Source organism: Pygoscelis adeliae, unplaced genomic scaffold (assembly GCF_000699105.1).
Source record: "Pygoscelis adeliae isolate BGI_AS28 unplaced genomic scaffold, ASM69910v1 Scaffold148, whole genome shotgun sequence".
Lineage (NCBI taxonomy): Eukaryota > Metazoa > Chordata > Aves > Sphenisciformes > Spheniscidae > Pygoscelis > Pygoscelis adeliae.
This window is the reverse complement of record NW_008825258.1, coordinates 2,503,590-2,528,148: the sequence shown is the minus strand read 5'-3', so window position 1 is coordinate 2,528,148 and position 24,559 is coordinate 2,503,590. Positions and strand designations below refer to the sequence as shown.

The 24,559-nt window shown below is 43.2% G+C and overlaps 1 protein-coding gene across 1 annotated transcript in view; it reads left to right on the top strand.

The window, feature by feature from the left end:
- Nucleotides 1-24,559, top strand: part of LOC103921510 (membrane-associated guanylate kinase, WW and PDZ domain-containing protein 1-like) — a 174,837-nt gene that overhangs the window by 121,933 nt on the left and 28,345 nt on the right. Inside the window, exons 11-12 of the mRNA XM_009329497.1 lie at nt 16,149-16,180; nt 23,785-24,001. Coding sequence (XP_009327772.1) covers nt 16,149-16,180; nt 23,785-24,001 — 249 coding nt within the window. The remainder of the gene's footprint in view (nt 1-16,148; nt 16,181-23,784; nt 24,002-24,559) is intronic.

Genomic DNA, 24,559 nt, shown 5'->3' with positions numbered 1-24,559 from the left:
GTATAAAGTAACCTGAGGTAGCACACCCCACCTCACGTAGCACACTTTTAGTCTGTGGATTAAAATTACTGGAAGAGTTAGTGTTAAGCTCGCAGGGAAAGTCTACATCAGCTCTTGAGTGCAAAGTCAAGAGCAGAGGGGTCAGCTCTCCCTCTCTCTGCTCTGGCATTGGCAGCAGGGATCTGAGAGGGGCAAAGCCCCAGCCCCGCTGTGCTCCCTTTCCCATGCAGTGGTTTTTATGGACAACACGCACATTGCTGCTCAGTGCCTCGCAGGGACGAGCACGCTGCAGAGATGGAGTTAAGCTGACAAGTAGGTGCTGAACGCAGCCCCCAGCCAGCCCTGGGAGGAGCGTTTCATATAAAAGTACTTTTCTGATGCCTTTTCTAAACTGTTTTGATTGTAGTAAGTTAGCAACAAAAGCCAGTCCGTTTTAACGGGGGACAAGCTGCTTTCTGAATTTGCAACTCTGGTTTGTTATTTTTAAAGACCTATTTCAAGGAATTGAAGACATTGATTCTGCAATGAATAGCAGCTCTGGAGAAAGCGCTGCCTTTCTTATACTCCTTCCTTTCCAAGTGCTTACTCTGTTTTTGTATTTTGATATTAAATTAAAAAATAGAGAACAGAATATATTAAGAATTCTCCAATTTTCAAAGTATGAGTTCCTTAAAGACTTGCAATACTAGAGCAGTTTAAAAAAATGCACTGTGTTCTCATGATTAATGTATGTATTATGGAGGAAATATGGTTGGAAGAAAAATAGCAGCTATTATTAATCCTCCTGGAGAGCATATATATATCTGGTAACACCATACATTAATTATTTGAATTGTGGGTGACATTTAATAATCCTCTGTATGCCTTGAAGGTATAATGAAAAGATTTGATGAGGAAATAAAAGCATAGTTTTAATAAGATAGTAAATAGTTCCCTGGTAATCTTGCTGAATATCTCTCATTTTTTTATTTAATCGAGATACTAACCACATGTTGAGCATTTGCTGTCACCTTCCTAGGTAGATACCATATCAATCTCCTTGAACTGCCTCCCTCCTTTCAAGGTCCTGTCATTTCCATCTCATCGTAGAGCACTTGCAGTTCCAAATTTCACACTTTCGTGGTACGGGACTCAGAAACTGTGGTGGCCCTGGATCCACGGTTAATCGTTGAAACGTGTTTTTCTTCACATCCAGAAGAAAGCTGGACCGAAAGGCACACAAGCTGTGGCACAGAAGCCAAGCAGAATACGGGCAGCGGTAGTAGCCCCAGCATCAAAACTAGTTGGGTTTGTTTAAAGCTTGTAAGATGGAGCTGGCTAAAATGCACCTGGCACTCAGCGCTGCTGCACTTGGGTCCTTTCTCCCCTAACTTTACCTCGTGTTACCCTTGCCAAGTCTTCTATCAGAAATGCCATCCCCAGACAAGGTGCCACTATTTATTTTGGTCCAATTATAGAAATGTATTTGGCTCTGGTGTCTGATAAGTTTCAGGGCTCTTGAAGAAGTTCTTCTTTAGCTTCACTGTCAGTTGTCCTTTCCTGCTCCTCCCTCTGGTGTCCAGTGAAGAAAATGCTCAGATGCTGTCAGGCATCCTTGCATTAGCCTAATATTTGCATTCAGTCAGGCTTTGCACGAAGCATCCCTGCAATGCTAAGGCTGGTGTTCAGAGCTGTCGAACGGATTTGTCAGAAGTGATTACTAATCAGGCAGAAAAATACCAGAAAGAGATGTGTAATATACGGGAAAAGCTCTGCCTGCTCCAAGCTACTGGTGCACTCCCAACAACGAGATTTAATTGTTAAAATGCACACCTACAGCCCCTGAGAGCAGCCTGTAAAATATTTACTGTAAAGTGTATTCAGCGGAAGCACTGGCTTATGGGAGCGGATGAGTCTTGCCGTCGCCTTTGAGTGAGGAACAGAAGGGTGATTTCAGGAAGGATGAAGCTGAAATTCCCCCTCTGTGTGCTCGGCTGCTCACGTGTCATCTGAAAATCATTTGCAGGACTCGTACAAGGTTGGGGCAGGGGGATAAATACATTAAGAGAGGGACAATGTCAGGTCATTGAGATTTTGCTTTCCAGGGGCCCCATAGAAAACTTGCCTTATCTACGTTCTGGTTTAATTTTTTATTTTCCCCTTCCTCCTCCCCTCTCTAGGCCTTTATTGTATTATTGCTGTTGTTTTCCTATTTGACCGATACATAGTGCTGGGTAAAACTCACTGAGTGTATCTCATGGTTTGGACTTCAACAGTTGCGGGGTTCAAGAAAGATGAACTCTGAGCAGAGGCAGGGTTCAGAGGAGCTAATTGGGCTGTACACGAGACCAGATCGGAAAAGCTGCTTTTGCTTAGCAAAATGAGTGGACAGAGAGGACAAAATTATTGTCTCTATTAGGTAGGAGAGACAGGAGATACTTAAACCGAAGAGAGATCTTGGCTGAAGAACAACTGGGTGTTGTTCGGCTGTGAGTAATTTAAACTGTAAATAAGAAGAAAGTGCCAACCCATTAGAGCCTGTAAGTCAAACTGGAGTTTGGAGGAGGTTTAAAGCCTTTGCTGCCTGAAGGTGAAGTCAGCACGTTTGAAGGAGACATGACATGGTGCATGCAGCAGCAGAGGAGACGCTTCATAACCCAGCAGGACCATGGGTGTCTGAAAGTAAACCAGCACTACTGCTTACAAAATGCAGAATTAAGTATATGTTTTTGTCCACGCACTGCACAATGTGATTACACATTTCAGTTATTTTAAAGAATTATTGTTAATAAGGCCACAAAAGGCACACCTTTATTTTGAATATTTGTAGCTGAAAAGGTTCTAGTACTTTTCTCAAAAAAGCAAAGAAAGAAGGTAATAATATTTGCCACTTGAAATCCATTTGTCATTGAAGTCTTGTCTATGCACAGTAATAGGCTGAAATAAGCAATTCTGAAATACCTCTCCATTCTGCACAGATTCTACTCATAATAAAAGCAACATTCTGTCAGAAAAATTTCCCTGCGTCCCAAGGGACTTCTATTCTGGGAGTTTTGTCTATGCTGGGACAGGTGGGGGGCTGTTTCAGAACAAGGTATTCTGCAAAACTACTGTGCTGTATTTTTTGGAGTCACTAAGATCTAACATTTGTTTCAGTGAGAAGATTTGTGTCTTATTGATGTATTTTGTGAATTACCTCAGATCAAAGAGGATTATTTTTTTCCTTTTCTTCCCCATTTTTTTTAAGGTCAGTCTTCAGTTCAGGTCATCCAGAAATATTGTGATTGGTTTGTGTTCAGTTACAAGAATTAAGCTGAGCAGTTTTCATGCAGATTGGAATGGACAGTTTCCCTTCAAAGCTTTCACAGTTAGTGCTCACTAGCATCTTTATTCACTGAAAGGTCGAAAATAGCATAAACCTTGAGCCTGATCTACGTAATCCCCTTGAAGATGTGTTCCCACTTTGCTCCAGATCAAAGTAAAAGCATGCAGGTGAAGTGTCACCCACATGTCATGTGCAAATCAGTGGAGTTTCTAATAGCTTTCCCTAGTGCCAAATTCACATTAAACTGGGGAATGGAAATCCGTCTTCTGAAAAATATATGATATATATGCTGGAGTTTCAAAACTAACTGTATTTTATGGGAAGAAGAACCAGTACAACATCTACCTGTCTAAATGCCCGTCAGTGGGCGCCTGAGTCCTGCCTCCCTGTAAAAGCAAAGTCAGTAAATTCCCTGTTCATAGTTCAATTGAATGGAAGGTGTTTGTGGGGAGCCATGAGGTGGGTGGAGTGGGGAGAGGTCTGTGCCAATAGTCCTGGTCATTTGGTCCGTGACTCAGTGGTCTTAAAAAGGTCCTTGTGATACATATAACTACAACAAAGATTTGCAGCAATGGAACGAAGTTACAAAGCTCTAAAGCAACAAACCTATCAAGTCTCCTTAGCTAGATGGACCTTCCCTTGCTGTTCTGGTGATGCTCTTGGCATGTGAGGGTGCGACACTTCCCACAGAGAGGAGTTAACTCCTCCTTCCTGTGCTGAAAATGCGTGCTAGAGTCGACTGCCCTGGACATGAAGGCTCTTTCTGTAGCCTAAAATAGAAGGACATCTTTTTTCTCTCTCTATTTATCTTGTGTTCATGCCGTTGAAACATCGCATAGTAATATAAAGATACGTGTCTTTTTCTTTACGCTGCTTGCTGCAGCTTCAGGCTCCCCGCAGCCAGGGTAGAGAGAGTTACAAGATCCTTTAGACACAGTGGGGAAACTTTATAAACAATATATCGTAACAACTTATAATTGCAAGCACATTATAACAGTACAATTGAAAACAGATTGCTCTGAGATCTAGAGTGTCAAAATACAATGCTCAGGCATAAATGAACAGTGGCATTGAGCATTAAATATCTGAGCTGAGTGAAATCCGCTACTGCTGCAGGTTTCAAAGGACGTCTCTTCACTACTCCATCCTTTCTGCCCCACCACAAACACCTATCAGTCTGAATTTTATAAGCAAAAGTACTGTCTTTGTACTTGTTTATTGAGATCCTCTCCCGACATAGAAATGAAATTTTCCTTTCCTGTCCTTACCAGAAGTGTTGGAAATGGATCATTTAGTGGTAAGGGCCAAACAAAAAAAAAAGCAGTATCTCACAGTGTTGGAATTAGAGCTCCTTTTCAGTTGCTATCCCTAATGATGTAAAACCGTGGTAATTAGAGCTGCAATCAGCTATTCAGTGCAGACTTGAACTCTTTTGAACAAGTAACTCACTTCTGTTTGCCCTTTAGGCTTGCAGTGAAGAGCGAGTTGAAAGTCATGCCACTTAGGCATCTAGCTGCCAGAAAATTTCAAACTGTCTTAGCAGCTGCTGAATTAGAGAAAAAGTGAGTCCAAACTGCATTTAGGACAAAAATCACAACCTGGGAATCATCTGACGGTTACCACAGAGCATGTTTGCCTGTGCCAAAGCTTCTGGAAGCGGAAGAAAAGTTCACCATTTCCAGCAGTGTTTTCAGTTCCTAATGCAGAGGGAGCAGAGCATTATACTGAGGTCTTTGTCCCGTGTTTGGATCCGTAGGAACCCCCCTGAACCCTGTCTCGCTGAGCACAGAGCTGCCAGTACCGATCATCGTGCATGCCACCTTTACGGTTGGTTTTCTTGCTCTGCTCCCCAGCCCACCATGTTGTGGCAGCTTCTTCCCTCACCCGGAGCAGGAGCAGATCTAATTCCTCTCTGCCATCTGGTGTGCGCAACTGACCTCTACATTTTTTGAAAATGCCATTTCAAGTCACCTCTTTTTTCCTTGCCTTACCTTCTGTCAACCACCACCAGCTACCAAAGCTCCCAGTACCTTCTACTCAGGTGTCTCGCATCAAACCTGTTTGTTGAATCTCTAAGCCGTTTGTCACTCAGTATAGGTTATTTCGAGCTGTACACTGAAAAATACCTGATATTGTAGTACAGATAATACCATCCAGAAATAACAGGTGGGGGGACATTTTTGATAGCTCGAGGGCACCCCTCACTAATTAGTAAATTATATCTAAAAAACCAGAATCATAGTATGCTTAAAGAAATATATGTCCATGTATAATGCCAAGATTTATTTTTCAAGTTCATTACTTTGTATTCCAGGGCTATTACTTTGTAATTCCAGAGTTACGGATTTCCTGATTAAACTGGGAATCTCATTTGGCATTTAAAAATCTGTCTTCAATTGTTTCCTCTTGTTTAGTTTTGTTACTATTTCCTTTAAAGAGATTTGCCTGGGAAGAAGGGAATCAGATTAGTAAAGTTTGTAAGTTGGTCTACATACTGCATTAGAAATGGAACAAAATGTTTTTAAAATGTTTTGCAATGTTACTTTTCCATTTTCTGAAAATAGACAATCCTAGTAAAAATACGTTGCTAAAACTTACTTATGACTTATCTGCAGGGAAGGAGCAGGTCTGGGGGAACCTTTAGTTGGGAGTAGCTGCATCTTTTTTTCCCAAACAACCAAGTCACTCTTTGTTATTCTCTTCTCTCTGTTAAGTGGAATTATATTCTAACAAGGCCAAAAAAAGCTGATGAGACTTTAAAGCGAGTTTAAAACAAGTTTGATGTCACATTTACTATTCTCTTACAGCCTTATTCTGATTAGGGACTAGTATATCAAGGAGCAGACACAAAAATCAGTTGAAGTCAGGAAAAGATGAAATAAAGGAAATGTTACACATTTTGATATTTTTAATAAGAAGTTTGAAGTTCATACCCCTTATTAGAATTGCTTATGTGCATGTATTTCAATCCACTGTGCAAGTTAATTTTCCTCTAAACAGCTCCGGAGTGTTAGATACGCCTTTATGGGGCAACGCTGTGTATTGTTATGCAGCACCATACACTGATCACTGGTAATTGGTTTTGTAAAGCAAGCTAGCAGGAACTTGTTTTCTCTTTGTGATAAAAATAAGCCAAACTTAACATTTAAAATCAGGTCGTCTTATAAATAATGTAATATTTTGGGATTACGCAGTGTTTTTCTTCTTCAAAGTGCTTTACAGGTGTTAATCTTAGTGACATTAGCCATTTGTTTTTGATGATCTGAATTTGCAAGGTTTGGGATAACTCTGCTTACCAAAAACACGAAGGGGGAAACTTTGGTGCTGCTGAAGTTCATGGCAAGGCTCCCATTAGACTCCAGGAGGCAGCAGGGTTTCACCAAGGTTTTAGATGCCTACAAATGCCTGTAGCCACAAAGGGTAATTGTCGGTAGCTTGTTCAGACACCAAATAGTTTGATGTGTATTACTAACGTTCATACAAGTAGTGCATTTGTGGGAACTAATTAATTAGCATTACCAGGTCGTGCTGGAGTTTCTCAGTGCAAAGGCATCCAGTTGAAATAGTAAGCGAATTTCAAATATCAACCTCAAAAAGCCCAAGCACTTAAAAATCCTACGTTAAGCTCCCAAAATTCCAGATATAAAAATACCACATCGGAGTTCTTTGTCTTTTTATGTCAAGCCTCTAGTATTCATATCCAATTGTCTTTTCTAAACCCTGGGAGACTTAAGAAACTCCAAACAAAGCACGTTGTCATATGAGCACCTGATTCCAAAAACAACAGCTTTATAATATTACAGTTCTGATAATAAAGAAGGATCGGCATAGCTGGTATGCGGACATTTTAATTGCCTGCAGAATTTCCAGCTCTTGCTGGTGTGACACATGCAAAGTGCTGACACTAATCTGTTAGTCATTTGAGGCACAAGTGTTTTCCCCTCAGCTACCCTTCGTTAACTCCATTTGCACTGATTCTCTTCTAGAAATGAGAAATGAGTAAGCAAATGGAGAGATGCCCGTGAAATCTGCTTTTTGGGTCAGCAGTAGTTTTACATCAGTTGCCCTGCACTTTTGGGACAGCATGGCCTATCTATGCTATAGGTTGTGTCCCCCAGATATATGTGTCATCTGAGCTGCAGAGTCGCTTGGAAGGGTAAAATAGGATAGAACAGTTTCTGATTCATTGCTTGGCATTTTGTTACACATTTTGTATTAATTTCAAGGGCTGAGATAATTTCCTAAAGTTTTGAGATATTTCACGAAGCGTGCTTTAAGGCCAGAAGGAAACCGGTACTTTAATTATTAAGGAGGTGAACAGTTAACGTATTTGGAATAAAGAAATAATGTCAGTTTTGCGTAATCTCGCATGCTGACAGCACAATAGTGGTGGTGTGCACGTTATGCACACAGCTGCCTTTCTGTGGCAGGGAATCTAGATCTGCTTTAAAATCAGTAAGAAAACCAAAGCATTTGCTGAATGCTGGAAGAAAAAAATGTCTGAAATCTTCCCATCAGGATGTTTTATTGCATGAACCACCTTATCTTGGAGAAAGCAGTAGGCTCTTAGATGAGAACAAAACAGGCTTAGCAAATGAAAGATGAGAGCTCTGAAATTCTTCCTAAAGGCTTTTTTTTTTCTCCCCAGCTTGAGGTTTTGAAAGTTGGCGCTTTTTTCCCCCTTATGTTTTGATTTGGTTTTGGTATTAAATGCTGAAGTGGTATAAGTGGAGCAACTCAAACCCACACAGTGTTGTTTTATATCAAATGTGATGTGATGTAACACAAGGTGGCACAGCAGAACCTAATACTATGCATTAGATAAAGCACATTTAACTAGAGATGTGCCTCCCACATCTTCATCGGGATTTGCACAGCAGGAAATGGAGCAGACTTGGAGCTGTGCAGCAAGGAGTGTTTTATTCCACCCAGTTTTTCCTCCTACCCTTCCATACCGCCTGTGTGGCATTTTGGTGTGCATGTACTTGTAAATAACAAGTTTTTATCAGCCACATTGCAGGTAGGTGCTGTGGCTGCTGCCCTGATTTGGCATTATAATAACCAGTCATAACAGAATTAATGAGGTATCAGAAATCAAAGAAAGGTCTTTGTTTATCACTGTAATTAAATACATTTCGAGAGTCATTAAAAGCAATAGCAGGTGGGCAAAACTGAGGAAGAAGGATGGCTTTGTAATGGACTAGTCAATGATTTTGTTCTGAGACAGATTGTTTTTAAATATCTATCCTCATGTCTCTAAGTCTCTCTATTCTGAATTTCATTTTTTTCCCCCCATTCTGCATTGGGATTTTAGTTATTCATTTTCATGTGGTTTTTTTTCCTTGGTCAGATGGACTTATTTTTGTGATGGTGATAGTAATTAGGACTATACCAGCTTTAAGACCCTGTTAAAGCTGTGTCTTTTGTGCCAGAAGGCCTGCAATGTACCATGAGTTGGACTTGAGAAGATGGCAGGGCTTGTAGACCAGACAGATTTGGTGGAGGAGGCTGAGCTTCAGGGAGATGACACAGCTGGCTGAGGATGCTGGGGCAGGTCAGGGCCCTGTGGCTGGGGGTACATGAAGGTGATGTTGGTAGGGATGTGGCAGGTGAATATCAGTCCCCAGAAGTTTTGACTCCATCCTTATCCTTAAGGGTTGGTTTCTGAGATGTACAGTTACATACTTGGAAGTATATTGAGTTACTGATTTATTTTAATAGAAAACTGTATCTTAAATCTAATCAAGTTATATCTTCTGAAAACATCTGCAAAACCATTGTCCTCTAGTAAAGTTTTTCTCTCTTAGTGTGCCATGTGTGCATGTGCACCCCCCAGGTCTGAACCCAGCTAAGCATTCCGCAAATATTAGCTTATTATTAAGGGATGTTAATTATTGATAGCAACATCAAACTGATGCCAAGAGGGCCCTATTTGTAGGCGTCCCCTTTGTGCAGGCTGCTCTCCAAATATGAGATACAAGAATCTGCCATAAGCCACACAGGTATGAGCATGTGGATTTACACCTTGTAAGAGTGCTGCGATAAGTCTGAAGACAAACACCCTCACTGAGCAGGAGCAGGATAAATACAGATGTGACAATAGCAAAATATGGTTTCTCCTCTACCAGTGTCCTCTGTGCTGAGCTTGGAGTTGCCCATGAGATTGGCCTTGAGGTGCTGCTGCCCTTCGGTACCCACATGGCCATGCCACAGGACAGCCAGCTGAGGAGAGGGGGTTTGGGACTGGACATCTTCAAAATTGCAGCTCAGCCAAAAAATTGTGAGATGTGCTCTAGAAATAAAGCTTGCAAGTCATGGATTTTGTGGGCTTGTGGAAGAGGGTATGCATATCCACACATGTATGCTTATGTATATGAAAAATATATAAATGTGTGTACATGCACACATCTATGTAAAAAGATCATGGGGGCGGTTCTAATTACTTTCCAGTTCCGGTGTTTACCTTCTCAAATTCGTGAGGTTTCAGAAATTTAATGTCTATATACATATTTGTTTAAATATTAACAGAGATTTTTATCTCTGGTTTAACCCCAGCCGGCAGCTAAGCCCCACCCAGCCGCTCGCTCACTCCCCCCCGGTGGGATGGGGGAGAGAATCGGAAGGGTGAAAGTGAGAAAACTCGTGGATTGAGATAAAGACAGTTTAATAGGTAAAGCAAAGGCCGCGCACGCAAGCAAAGCAAAACAAGGAATTCATTCACTCCTTCCCATCGGCAGGCAGGTGTTCAGCCATCTCCAGGAAAGCAGGGCTCCATCACGCGTAACGGTGACTTGGGAAGACAAATGCCATCACTCCGAACGTCCCCCCCTTCCTTCTTCTTCCCCCAGATTTATATGCTGAGCATGACGTCATATGGTGTGGAATATCCCTTTGGTCAGTTGGGGTCAGCTGTCCCAGCTGTGTCCCCTCCCAACTCCTTGTGCCCCCCCCAGCCTGCTCGCTGGTGGGGTGGGATGAGAGGCAGAAAAGGCCTTGACCCTGTGTCAGCACTGCTCAGCAGTAACGAAAACATCCCTGTGTTATCAACACTGTTTTCAGCACAAATCCAAAACGTAACCCCATACTAGCTACTGTGAAGAAAATTAACTCTACCCCAACCAAAACCAGCATGGCATATGACTCCAACAGCTTGAGCTTTAGGAAAAACTCTTCATTTAATGAGCTTCAAAATAAAAATATTAGAACTGTTGACATACTTTCAACCATAGGTTAGATGGGTAATTGTCACACTAATTCTCAATCTCTTTATTATCTTACTGTCTTGGCATTACCATCTGTATCTTACTACACAGTTAAATTTATATTTTTGTAGAAATTAGATAGATTTTATTAGCCTATATCTTCTTCATCACTTCTAAAATCAGTTCTGGTTTGAGATGCTCAAAATGTGACTGAGACTTCAATTACGAGGAATTCTTTAGCATCCTGACCAAGAATGAGTAATTGAGGCTCATACAATTTAACAGCTTTAGAGCACCTAGAACTGAAATTCTTGTTAATGGCGATAATATACTATGCCTCATTATGTTTTTTGCCAGTGCCAGTGGGTTAATAGTGCCCGAGATGGTCTCTTGACAACATTGCTTTCTTAACATTAACGTTGAACGTTAGCATTAGAAACGTGGCATTTTTCACTGTATTTGGTAGTTACCAAACTTGATTTATGGCAGGGCTGTATTTCTGCAGTGTAAATTATTTTCTCGCTTAAAGCTTGTATTGCATAGCTAATTTTTTTGCTAGTGCAGTGACACTCTTGTTAAGCAAATCACGATGATGTTGGGCAGGGACAAGGTAGGGGTTTTCCTCTTGATGGTGCTCCTTATGGCTGTGTGCAGGCTTGCCTCTCTTGCTGCAAATTACTGTGGTATGTTTTCTTGTTCTTTCTCCAGTCTGGAAAAGATCAAGTTCAATCTATTTTTTTAGATAGTGTTTGTCCTTTATTAGAAATTCTTTGGCAATGGATTATACAGAATCAAGGGGATTGCTTTGTCACCACCAACCTCCCCTCCCCTGTCCCCCGGCGGCACTAACGACCATTAGCGTTAATTATTTAGAGGTGCTTGTTTTTCACACAGAAAGCAGTGATCAATGTGCAATGCCAGATACATGGTTGCGTACCCCCTGACTCCAGTACTTTACCCCTCATCTTTCGAAGCGTCTGTTTTCTTTGATACAGCCTTTGGTTTTTATTCAGCACAGTGTAAGCAGCACTATTTAGAAAGCTTGTTATTTTTATTTTTTTTCCAGGCAGGAACATTTTCTCTGTAAATGTTAACCTTGTGACACAGTCTGAAATGTTTCTTTTCTTGCATTTTTATTCATCTCCTGCTAATTTTCAGCTGTTGTGCATTCTGGGCTGCAGACCATGTAATGGCAAAACCAAATGGGTAACCTTTTCACCTAGGCTCACTATGGCTTTTTTTGCTGTTGGACATGGATAGTCCACAGGGTGTCCTAATTGGAAATGTTAAGCAATCATGAGAAGTAAAGATCTAGACACAGTTGTTCTTTCCTTTCATGTGCAAAAGCACCCCAAAACTGAAAAATGTTGAGCCGTAGCCACAGACGTCGTATGCAATAAATAAGATGATACATCTGGCTTCTAGACTGGCTCTCAGCAATTTCAAGAGCCTTTTCCTATGGGTGGATTGTGCAAACTGGTACTGAATTGTTCCAACTTCAATTGAAATCCCACTGAAATATGTAGTTCTTTTTCTGTGGTGGAGGGAGAAGTGTTGACACCAACTGGCCTTCACATAACCGAGCTGTTTGGGTGGGTTGGCTGGATGACTCCTGGGGTGCCTAGAGATAGGTCTCCCTTAAGATTCCACTTTTGATCATTTTGATCCACTGTCTCTAAAGCACAAGGCTGTAGAACAGAGCATGATGTGTCTGGTGTCCATCTAGGTAGTTTTTGAGCATTTGTGGCCTTCTGAGCTCACACCAGAGTCAGGTCCAGGTTATGGTATGGATTTGTAGTCACACATTGCATTCTGTATATGCTCAGCAAAACAGAATTTGCCATGTGTCGTGGTCTTCCCATGTTACTTTGGTTGCATAAAGACAAAAGATTTGAGAAAATGTTCTTGTAAAAATTGAGGACCACTGCATGTTAGAAACAGCACCACTTGGGGTCACGGTTTTGTCCCATGGGTTATTCTATGAAGTCATCGTAGGTAGGGTTAGGGAACTTACAGCTTCCCAGCTCCAAAAGTTTTGCCACACAAGTCTGCAAAATTAACACATGCCAAATAATATGAAATAACCTGGGTTGTGGCCTTACTTCACGGACCGCATCACTCACAACATAATACAGTGTCACGCAACAGAAATACTGCTCCTGATGGGTAATGGCATTAAGAGTGCTGAAGTCATGGTACAAAACTTGCTTAATGATTTGCATTTTTTCTCCTATGTTACAAAACGTAGTTGAGCAGATGGATGCAGCCAGCTGTACACAGAGCTTTAGGGAGTACTGGGGAGAAAAGAGAGAGGTTTTTGTTAAGATAAATGTAATAATCTCTGTGATAATTAGTTTAATTTAGATCCCTGCATCTGACTCATTTTTGACTAACCTTGTATGAAGCCTTTCTTGCCTTGCTGACGAGTCTGTGAATTTAGTTTGATTACAGCCCCTTTTTTTGTGCTTGCGGATTGCTCACTGATCACTGATATTTTTCATTAAGCAGTTGCTTTATTACATTGTTATTTAGAGGGGAGTAATTTGTGCTTTCTAATTAATTTAATTCCAGGCATATTTAGTAAGTAGCTACAATGAGCCCATTCAAGGGGTTTTAGGTCATATTGACATTGTTTACCAGATGTGCTCGTTTGTTTTAGAACCCTGTTAACTCTGTGATGACAACAGCCCCATTCGGTTGCATGACTCTTCCACCGTCCCTAATCTGCATCTCCAAAACCCCCCAAAATTAGAAGATGCATTTCAAGTACTAGTGAGAGATAGGCATTAAATCACAGAGGAATTATATTGCTAACAGTGTCGATATAAACTATTACTATTCCATTATCAGATTTGAGGGCAGAGCAGCGGAGTAGCCTTTGGGCTTCTCTTAGTCAGGGATGTGAATGCCATTACTCCAACAACTAAAAAATTGGACAATGCCGAAGAGATGCAAACGCGGTGTTAAGTCCATGCTTGGCCTATTTACCTCTGAAAAACTTTCAGTGAGGCTTCAGGAGAGAACGGGGCAGCTGGGAGGATGGCATGAGCAGTGGCCTGAGCAGTGATGGGACATGGTTGATGTAATCAAAAGGTGAACGTTGTAGTTCATAGTTGTCACCATCCCAAACTCATAGGCGTGGGCAATTGTTTTTGCCAGAAGCTTTTTCATGAAGCTCCGCATTTTCTTGCTAGTGATGCTCCCAGGAGTTGGGGGTTATTCAAGCGCTCTGTGTTCATTGCTGTTAATTACTGCATCCATTCCATCATCTGAGCATGAAAACTACACAGGACACCTATCATTAGCTCATTTGGCCTGTTGCGTCAAAAACTGGGGGTTTAAAATGAGACCCTAATTAGGTGAATAAATAACTTTTTTACAGGAAAATGTACAGGCAGGTTATTCCCCTGACTATAAGCTTGTCCCGTGAAAAACTACCAACATTTGTTAATGTGTTGTGCATTCACTTATTTTGATAAAAATTCGATTACTGCTTGTTCTGCAGCAAAGCCTGGCAAAGAGCAGTGACACTGTAAGATTCATCGGCCTCTGAAGGAGCCGCCAAACAATGTCCTTGATGTGTTTTCCATTATTTTTCAACAGTTTTCCATCTCTTTTGGATTGTAACAGCCAAAATAAATACCAAACTTTGAAGGAAAGGTTTGTTCAGTAGTTCATACTTAGTAAATTTTAACATTTAATGCTTGTGATGCAATAAACTGAATTCTGGTACAATTTGAACCAACAGCCCAGCTGCATCTCCGCTTTATTTTTTGCAGGGAACGTTTAAATTGCTGTAATACCTTTTCTGGCTCATGTTGGTCTGTTAAGGGTGTGTGCGTGCATGGGGATCTGTTCTACCTATTGATTTAATAGGAAAGAGCATCTCTTGGAAAGGGAGAGTAAACGTGTGTGCATGCATGTGGAAGGGGGGAGAGAGAGAGGGAGAATCTCTATCTGTGTGTTTATCTCTGTGATAAATGATGCCTGTTAAAAATGTGACTTGCCATGAACATTATTAGTGCTTTCTTCTTTAAGTGTATTACACAAACACAGTCACCGTCAGCAGAAATGAAGCTGCGGTCTTGATTGTTTCGTTCAAACAGTTTTGATGTTTCGTTGTCCCTCAATCAATCGGTGCCTGGAGGGGTATCAGCTATTGGCTGGGAATGCATCAGAGTGACATGCAGAGCACAGATATTCCTCAAAAGCTGAAAATATTTTGTTTAAAATACTCATTACAGTTTGCATCCCAGGCTGTGAGCAGGCAGCGAAGTGAGCTCTGTTCATCATTTTTAATTGTGCATCTTCCCTATTCAGAACTAACATCTCCCAAATTACCTTAAAATGAGCTTCTTCCTAGAGAGATTTGTAATGCACTTGCATCACTTATTTTATTCTCTGTGTAAAAGTTAGACGAGGGCATGGGTTTTAGCACGAACGAAATGCATAAAGTAGAAAACATAATGCGGCATAAATGCCACGTAAATCACATCCTAAAGACAAAAGCAGATTTCAAACATCTGAATTACTGAGCACTTAGTGTGGAGCGTAATCTTCTCTTTTGGTTTATGTTTGTTTCCTGGAGTGCCACACAGAGCAAAAAATGGGGAGTTCCCTGTCCTCCAACAGTGGAGGAAAAGGAAGGTGATTTGCAAAATGCCCAGGAAAGAGCTTTTCCTGCGTTGTAGGTAAATCCCCTGGCCAAGTGTCTCCTTTGCTGCTGGGAATTGAGCTATATGCAGAAGTAGTCGATAGAAATCCCACTTGGGTTGTCTTGCTCATCACAGAGCGAGTAAGAGGCTGCTCCAAAATGCAAAGTTGTCCTTGAAAAAACCTTCTCTTGTGCCCTCCCAGTTGTTTCTTCCTTTGCATTGACTGCAACCTGTGTAAGCCCCCCTTCTCCACGCTCCCTAGCATCCCCCCCAAGGGTCAGGACATTTGCAGTGCTGTTTTCAAGCCTCCGCTCTCTGAAATTGTAACTAACAGATAAAATCTCTGGCTTCAACGATTTACACTTACGATGGACAGGAAGGAAAACGCGTGTTTTCTCAGCAACATTCACGTTTTTAGGGATAAACGCTTATTCCTCCGCATGCTTTTGTTTTCCTTTGCCCAGCCTGTGCCTCCTGGCTCAAGCCGATGCACGTTTTCCTTTCAAAAATCGATTTCTAGAGAAATACTTTTTAAAAAATCAACCTGTTTCCCCTGCGCCGCCGCGATTGGTCTGATAAAATCGCTGAGCCGATCACGTCAAAAGGAAATAGCCTCGGCTTAATTGTAAGCTAAGGCTCCCGTAATCCAGGGGAGCATTTGAGATTCTGCCCAAGCGCTGGGTTTCGGCAGCCGCTGAGGGCTGTGGGTTTCTCTCCCAGCCTCCCGGCTGCTGCAGCACAAGTCAGCATAGCTAATGCAGATAGAGCTCTCCCCCCGCTCCCTTTTCCCCGCTCCCGTCTCTCGCTCGCTCTCCCTCTCCCTGTGCTTTGATTCGATATGAACAGACTGGTAACTCCGATGCGAGAGCGAAAGCTGACATAACTCTGCAGATGGCTACATTCGGATGATACACCTAGGGATTCTTCTTTAAGGGAAGGTAACGTTTAGATGCTAATGTTTATTTTTCCCTTGTTGCCATTTTTCAGGACTGCCGGTCCCAAAGAAGAGCCCAAAGTCGGTAAGCACTTTTCAGCTACTATTTTTGTCTGTTTGTCTGCTTTGAAGGAGAAAGGCATGAGTTCGGTTTGTTTTCTTTGTGGGTCTTGATTGTTTTAAGTTGTCTTTCTGTTGCAACCATGATTACCTTGCACAGCTCCTGCTGCATGGGGAGATGAAAGAGGAATGCAGTACAGAAGGGGGACTTGTTTGCAAATAAAGCCTCAAGTTTACAGATCCTCTTCCCTGACAGATGAGCTTCTCTGTCGTTTAACTTACCAAAAAAAAAGCTATTGTTTCCTTTTGGAAAGATGGGAGGCTCCACCTTCTTGCCAGATATCAATTGCTGTCGGGTGCTTATAGGCACCAAGCTTTTCCATTTACTCCCCGAGTTTTCTTGAGTACCCTCGGCTGAATTATTAAGAGAATGGGAAAGCATGCACCTTGTTGAGAGAGACAAAGCATGAACAGAGCATGATTACGGTTCCCGGGGAATACAGTTAGCTGTATAGAGTTAATACCGTCAGCTGTCCGAGTGCTTGCTCTGGAGGCATTTTCATACTGGGCAGGATTGTGCTGCAGGTGTGAGATTCCTTATTTTAAAAAAACCAAACAACAGAACAGTATTTTCTTGTCCCTTCTTGATCCTGTTTCCATGTAAAGCTGTTACCTGGATGACATGTTAGCTAATAGCATGGAAGCCGTGATCTAAAGTATCGTTAAAGCTCTGTGCATGATATCGTGGAAGAAATTAACGTACTATTTGTGTGCAACAACAACAAAATGTTTTATTTTTAAAGGAAACGGAATACTTAAAGCCTGAAAGTTAACAGTTATCTGTTGAGAGGGAGGGGGGAAAAGGGATTTATCTCCCAGTAGCTTTGGGGAAGCAGAGCGAGTGAGGTCTTTGCCGTGTTGTAAGACGGTGCGAAACTTCACCGGCAGTCCCCGATGGGTGCCAAAAACTGCAGCTGGGTGCAGCCCACCTCGCTGCCAACCTGGGCAGGAGGTTTATGAAGGGGCTGAGCAGAACGCTCCTGCTTTTAATACGAGTTCTCTGTTCATCCAAAAAGAAAGCCCTGAAATAATTAATGTGATTCTGATGGCTTAGGGCAGTGCTGATTAAAGTCACGTGAGCCCAGGCCTCTACCATTGTCAGCTCACGTTAATGTTGAGAGGCAGAAGTGCGGGGTGTGCTCCCTCGCAGATCATAGGCATGTCAGACCCTGCACGCTCACTCCTGTCATACGCTGAGATTATTTCAGCCTTCGGTAAAACAGAAGCAAGTGTGTAAAATACGTACGCGTCTGGCACGTTTCACTTCTCTGCCTGCACTTTTTTCCCCAGTCGGAGCAGGAGTGGCTGCTCTCGATCCGGACTCCGACTCCTGTCATTAAACCAGCCCCGATCAATGAGTCTCGGTCTGTTCAAAGCGTGGAGGCTCCCATGTGGAGGCTCCCGCTTCGCCACACACGCATTCGGCATCAGGTAAAGGGGGATCCTGCCATGTCAGACACCTCTCTGGTCGGCAGTGATGCACCGTGAAAATCTGAGCAGCGTCTAAATCCATGTCGGGATAATCCTGCCTCAGTGAACAAAGAGACTGCTTGCAAACAGGTGTAGCCCTGCAACAGCAGATTTCTCCCTACTATTTGCGTTGAGGAGCCAGTCAGCCCTGGGAAAGCAGTCCCGTTCCCTCACGTGCCTCTTGCAAACCCCTCTCACCTTGCTTTAGGGTCCCTCCAGTAATTTTTACTACGGCCCTAGGCGGTGCTGTTGCCTCTAAAGCACAGGATTCACAAAAAGCAGAGCCTCCTATTCCCCCTGCCTGCACACCGGATCATTTGCATTGGCAATTAGCAGCGATGTTTTACACTGCCGCATTGTGCGGCAGCTTTAATGACTGACCGCTCCTTGGAGGGGCAGAGCAGAGTGTGTCGGAGCCGGCACAGCCGCTCCTTCATTCCCAGGCATCGGTGACGTGCACGGGTTGAGCGCAGAAACCTGGAGCAAAGCGCCTTGGGGCACCCGTATGCAGAAGAGGAAACTGTCCTCAGGGCTGTCTGGGATGGATTTGCACCAACACCAGAGCTTGTGTGGTCAAGGCGATGGTCAAAAGCATAAAAGCAGCGGTATTGCTTAACACCTTCCTTCCTTGGTTTAGTTGCAGGGCTGGTGCTCGGCTGCGGGGCGAGGGGAGCCTGGCCTTCTCGGCCATGAAGACTCCCAATTGCTCTTGTCCTGGCGAGGGAGAGCCAGGCCTGCCCCGCTGGCGTGCTCCCCGGCTGGGGTGCCGTCTCGCTGCGCCCTGCCCCGGCATTTCCCAGGGATGCACTTGCAGCCGTTAGGTGAACGTGGGTGCTGCCGGCTGAGCTGTGCGCCCGCGGGCTGTCCCCAGCGCTGCACGGCCGGCTACGGGGATTGGGTTGAAAGTGCTGCTTGTTTCCCCCGGTCCCTTTGCCTGACGCAGAGGGAATGTTTTCCAGCATTCCTTGATTAATAAATTAGCTACAGATAGAGGACAGTGTACATCCAGGACAGGAGCAGTTGGCCCAATCTTAACTTGTGCTCGTTCTTTGTTTCTTCTGCTGCATCGGGGAAAACACGAGCTCAGGTCTCCATCCTCTTCTGCTTCGCTCAGTGCAGTGACGAGCCCTCTCTTGATAGCTCCTATCGTTTCCCAGAGCCCGGACACACTCCTGCCAAGAGCTGTCTCTTTCTCAAACAAGCCCTATTTTTAACTCTCAGCCCCAATCCCGTATTCCTGAAAGGCCGACTTCAGGCTGTTGGATACGTCCCGGCTGGGAGGAGGTGTTTCAGCCCCTTGGAGAGGTTTGTTATTGCTGGGGCTGTGACACCATCTGGGAATATTCTTCTGCCGTGAGCTCAGTTTCCCTGAGCTGTATTTTTCAGCCTGTGTATATCTCCTGATGAGCTTTGCTCTTTTTCTCAGTTTTTAAGGAGAGTTTTTCAACCTCGGTGGACGGGCCAAATTAGTTAAAAAAAAAGTTTGCAGTCATACATGAGACTGGGCGCTTCTAAGTCCTTTCCTCCCCCTTTCTCCCCACCAAGGATATGCTCACAGCAGCTCTCTGTGCTGCTTGTTTGTTTTCAATTTCTCATTGATTCTTCTTTAGGTGAAAATGGGTAATATTTTTGTATTGACCGTCTGGGGATATACATTTTCAGTGTGCAAGTTCTATAGTATAGCAATTTCCCCTGCAATTATCCTGGTATAACATGGATGAAAACAAACATTTTTTTTCCTTTTTTCTTTTTTTTTTTCCCATGTTGCTTGCATCAAAATACTCCACAAGGGGGCAAAGATTCCCATTTCCAGCTCAGTTTGCTGTCTCTGCCAGGACCAGCTTCTCCAAAATGCTCTAGAGCACAAAATCTGCAGCTAGATCATCAGAAGACAGGATCACTGCAAGGCAAAGAAAGTGCTAAGCTCTTCCAAAAATCTAATTTTTCTTTTGGGTGTAAATAAATACATTGTCAGCATAGCTGAACTGTGGCCAAAAATGCAATTCCTATGCACAGCCTGTCCCTGACAAGAGGCTTGCCGTGTATTTCGGGTGGATAGGCAGGACTTGGGGTTCTGCTGATGTCCTGTTTTTGTCAGGAGGAGAGGTAGGTTCTATAGCATGAATGTTTGTACAACACATCCCTCTTCATTCAGAGACCATTTTTTTCCCCCCACCTTGAAATGCGGTGGGAGGAAACCACAGCAACTCTTCTCTCTTGCAGTTTAATGCCTGGAGAACCCTGTGCCAAAAAGCTTTGGTGTCCGTTTGTGCCGCAGGACATGCTCCCTGCCACTGTCGCCTCTTCCGCTGCGGGTTTCTCTCTGCCTGACACAGACATACACAACTGCTGCTAACAATTAGTGTCCCATCTCTGCCTGCAGCCACCTCTCAGCCGTGTCCTGAGCCTCGGTTGTTTTAGCAGTCACTGGACAAAGTAACATTTAATTTCTCTTTCATTTCGCATGAATGACAAACTGGTCTCTGCTACATGGGTATCTGTAGCATTTTCCAGGCACTTGGAGACTTTTGTAAGCAGTTTTCCTTCTGTCTCCTTTTGAAGCACGACCGCTTCAAGCTCACATCGCCTTTGCTGTTTTCTTCCCTCCCCGTAATCAGAGGACGATGTAGTGCTCAGTGTGGGCTCACTCAACCTCTCTGCTGAGGGAAAAGCTGCCTTTCAGTTTGGCAAATGGCGTGCCTGTGGCTGAAAATGGGGTTGCACAGTGGACAGAAGAAATCCTGGAAGGCTGATGTATGCCCAAACCCTGACCGCTGCTGCCCCCTCTTCTGCAGCAATTGCCCCCACAGCTGCACTCAGAAATCTGAGCCACGCTGACGTTCCTGTTAACCTCAACCAGTGGGGAAAGGGCAGCTAGAAAAGACTTTCTTCCCAATAGTACGTTTTCTTCATCTTGACTCGATGATCTTAGAGGTCTCTTCCAACCTTAATGATTCTATGATTCTATGATTCTATCATGTTTTGCAGGATGAGCACTGCAAAGTTTCAGCAAGGGCATAGGGAAGCTGGCACAGGCCCTGCATCTCAGACCTGGGGCTTGGGTAGGGCACGAGAAGCTCCAGCTTTCCATGTATTTGTTTTGTCATGGCTGTAATACAGTACCAAGGTGATTGTTTTTCCATCACCTGTATTTAAGTGTGCAGTCTGCCTAAATGGACTCCAGGTAGTCATCGTAGTCTTGATTTCTAGCCGCTTTTGGTCAAGAGTCTTTCTGGCAAGCTATTTATGCTTATCCACAGCTCTGGAGAAGACCATAGACTCTGGAGGGTCAGGGGTGCTCTTGCTGACTTGGGTAGTTCAGTGCCCCATGCTCTTGTAGCTATTGTCAGAAGTCAACATGACTCAGCTGATCTGCTTTACTTTGCACTGAAAAAACATGAACAGCATCGCGGGGTGAGGTCTGAGCCGCCCGCTCTGCAGCAGTCCGTCACCAAACAGTCCCGTGCTCATCTCATTTAGCTGCTTTCCTGCCTGTGTGTGAGCTGAGCGAGCTGGGCAGTCAGACCCGGACCCAGGAGGATCGGCCCCAAAACTAGGAATGAGGCAGGAGATAGAGAAGCCATCCTTTCGCTGGCATATCATCAGCTCACATTGCTTGGGAAAGCCCCACCTTTGCACCAAGGCACAAACTTCTTCATCTGGGCAGTCCTCATTGCAGGGCGGTCAGGCCCCTGCAAGTCCTGCTGCTGCTGATGTGCTGAAGCTGCTAAAAGTTTGTGTAAAAGTTTGGCCTCAAACCTTTTTAGCCTCATCTGGTGATGTGAAAGTCAATTAATATTGTCTTGAATTAATTTAATTACATGTATTCATGTTTTCCATGATTGTGTTCCCCTTTCTCTGCCCCCATCTTCAACTCCTATGTAGAGATGTTTCAGGCTTTTTAAAGGAGTTATTGTTTGGAAAAACAACTATCCCTCTGAAGAAGTTTTCCCCTATTTCTTGCAAAATGTCTGTGTATTTGCAATTGCAACTCTAGTTTAATTAGGGGTGGGTTTGCTTGAGATATGCTGACACTTCCATTTGCAACCCAAATACGAAACAGAATTCATAGTTTGTTCACTATTTAGACCTTTCATATCATAAAGTGAGAGCACTTTTTAAAGTTCAAACTTTGTTTCTTTTTAAATCAGAAAGTTTTCAGAGCGTTCTCAACATTTCCCCAAGGGCTGAATAAAGCTTCACACTTTAGTCCCTGTACTCCAACTTCTGTAAACCAGCTATTTCCAGTGAAATTGGCCTGAAGTTTCACAGGATGCTTGTAGTTATTTTAGTAGTTTGGCCAAACAAACAAAACAATCCAGATGGCTGGACTGAGAGTTGTAAAGTGTTTTTCTTTTTTTTTATTTTTAAGTTAGAAAGGAGTGATTATCCACAGCATAGATGTTTTAAAACTGCTTCATTTAAAAACTGAAGGGCTGCATGTGGATTAGCTTCTTTTGCTACTTAAAAAGCTAAAAATGTTTGAAATTGGTTCAGATATTTGTATTTGACAGTCTGCAGATGAGTAATCACAGCAGGTATGCTTTGTTCAAAATTGCTTTAAAGGACAAAGGCAATTTCACATTCTAGTCGATCGAGATATTTAAAAAAATGATGGTAGTGGATCAACAACTCGAATGTAAGGCCGCGAGGCCAAAGTCATTTGGGCTGTTGGAGTTGGTTTTTTTCTCGGTGTTAAACCTAAAAATATGTGCAACAGAAAAAAAAAATTATTGTTAAGACTCAAAAAGGGGGCACTTTTGTACGGTGACTTTCTCCTCTGTAATTAATTCAGCCCTGCTATGGTGGAGCATTGGCCTCCTGGGGTTTCACGTTCAGAGTAGAAGAGGGGGTCCCCAGACCTGTGTGCACTTCAGCCCCCCGTGCTGATCTGCTCTGTGTTTGCTGCTGACTTTTCTCCCAAGCCCTGCTTGGTTTTCTATGGAGAAGTCCCTGAAAGCAGAGACTCCTGTTGCAATGTTTTCGGGTACCCCCTGCCAGCAGGAGGCTTTACATTTTTGTCAGGCTTCTTGGTACGAGCGGCTGAGCCCTTTTAGCCAGGAAGCTGTAGATGTTGTAAAAACAACCCGTAGGATGCTATTTTCCCAGCCGCCCTCTGCGTCACAGCAGCCCCGGGAGCGTGCCAGTTCCCTGTGCCGGAGCAGGTGGGAGATTGGACTCGACCTTGATGGCAACCCAAAGTCATCTCAAAAGAGCATTGAAAAGCATTTGCTGCACAGTTTGGGGAGCTCTTGTTGAGGGAAGATTTTGCTGCATATTGAGTAGTACAAATCCTGGCAGTGCAAATGTGACTTGTGCTTCATCTGAGCACACCGTTGTGAATTTGAGTTAAGACTTATGTACCCTGCTTTGCTAAATATTGAGCAGACAGAGCTCTTGGCGTACTGCTTTTGAATAAGCCTTGAATTTAGGCGGACGTATTTTTTCCTTTTTTAATATGCTGAATTAAAACAAGGAAATCAAACTGCAAATAGACGTTTTCACATTTGTGAAGGTCTGCTGTAATCCTGTGGATGCTCTGGGAAGCAGAGACATGAAAGTGGTACTCCGTTGTCCACCCACTTGTGATGTGGGGGTTGCAAGAGCTGCAGAGGAAAAGTGATCTTTCATAGTAAGGGCTGTGCTTGAATCTGTTTCAGAGGGAGTATTTACGTTTTCACAGTGAAATTTGGTAGTTTTTCCTTTTTCTTGCAGGCTCAAGTTAGACCCTAATGTTATCTGAGTAGAAGGTTGTTGAGTTTTCCTGCCTTAATGTGGAAAAAATAAGTGCACTGAAACTAGTAACCTATAATGAGATTTAGATTTGTTTTATATGTGAGATGGAGAACTGCATATTTTTTTATGATAAATGACTTTGTTTTGCATATCTCTTTCTGTCAGTCTGCCTATCAAAATCTGTCATCGGGGAATTTAACTGTACCCGGCATTAACTGGTGGCAGCAAAACTGTGATTTATATATTTACTTATGTGCATGCAGAAACCCTGATCAAAGAAGGGAGAAAAATTGATGGAAAACACCCACTCAAAGACCAATAACCGTCTGTTCTCTCTCTTTCCACTCGCTTTCTTCCTTACAGCAACCACTTGAAAGGAAAGACAGCCAAAACAGTTCTCAGCATAGCGTCTCCAGCCACCGCAGCGGGCACACCGCTTCCCCCGTTCACAGCACACAGGTGCTGCCGGACTACACTGCCGCGGAGCCGCCGGCTGCGGATCAACCGGACAGTTCTGGGCAGAAAAAGCCAGATCCATTCAAAATCTGGGCCCAGTCCAGGAGCATGTATGAAAGCCGACGTGAGTATGAAGCAGGTGTGGTTGCTAAGGCTACGGCTCTGGCAGCTGCTCTCTGTGTATTTTCTTTGTGAAGAACTGAATCTTTTAGATTTATGTTGAAAATATAAGGCTTCAGTTTGTTAATTTGGTATCTGTCAATGATATCTACTTGATAGAGATGCAGCTTCCTCCCTGATGAGGAATGAATTTAGATCATCTCCAGGAAAGGGCACTTAGACCAAAGCTTAATACGAAAAATCCCTTTAAAATTAAAGACCATCTTTCCCCCTATTTTTTTATTTTGCTTTTAAATTAGGCTGAGGGAGAATTTACAAGTTTGTTATCCAGATCCTAAACTCCTTTTTGAGGTTAAGACTCGTTGTCTGATATGCATAGGAATTTCAGTAAGGAGGGGAAGTATTTAGTTTGCTGAAATTCATACCAGATGCTTTCCAGCCTCACCCTGGTGAGGAGAAAATCCAGCTGAGCCATTTTACTTTGACCAGAGTGGACACTTTAACAATACAGATATCAAATGCATATTGTAAGTTGCTTTTATGGCAATTAATAGTCTGCACA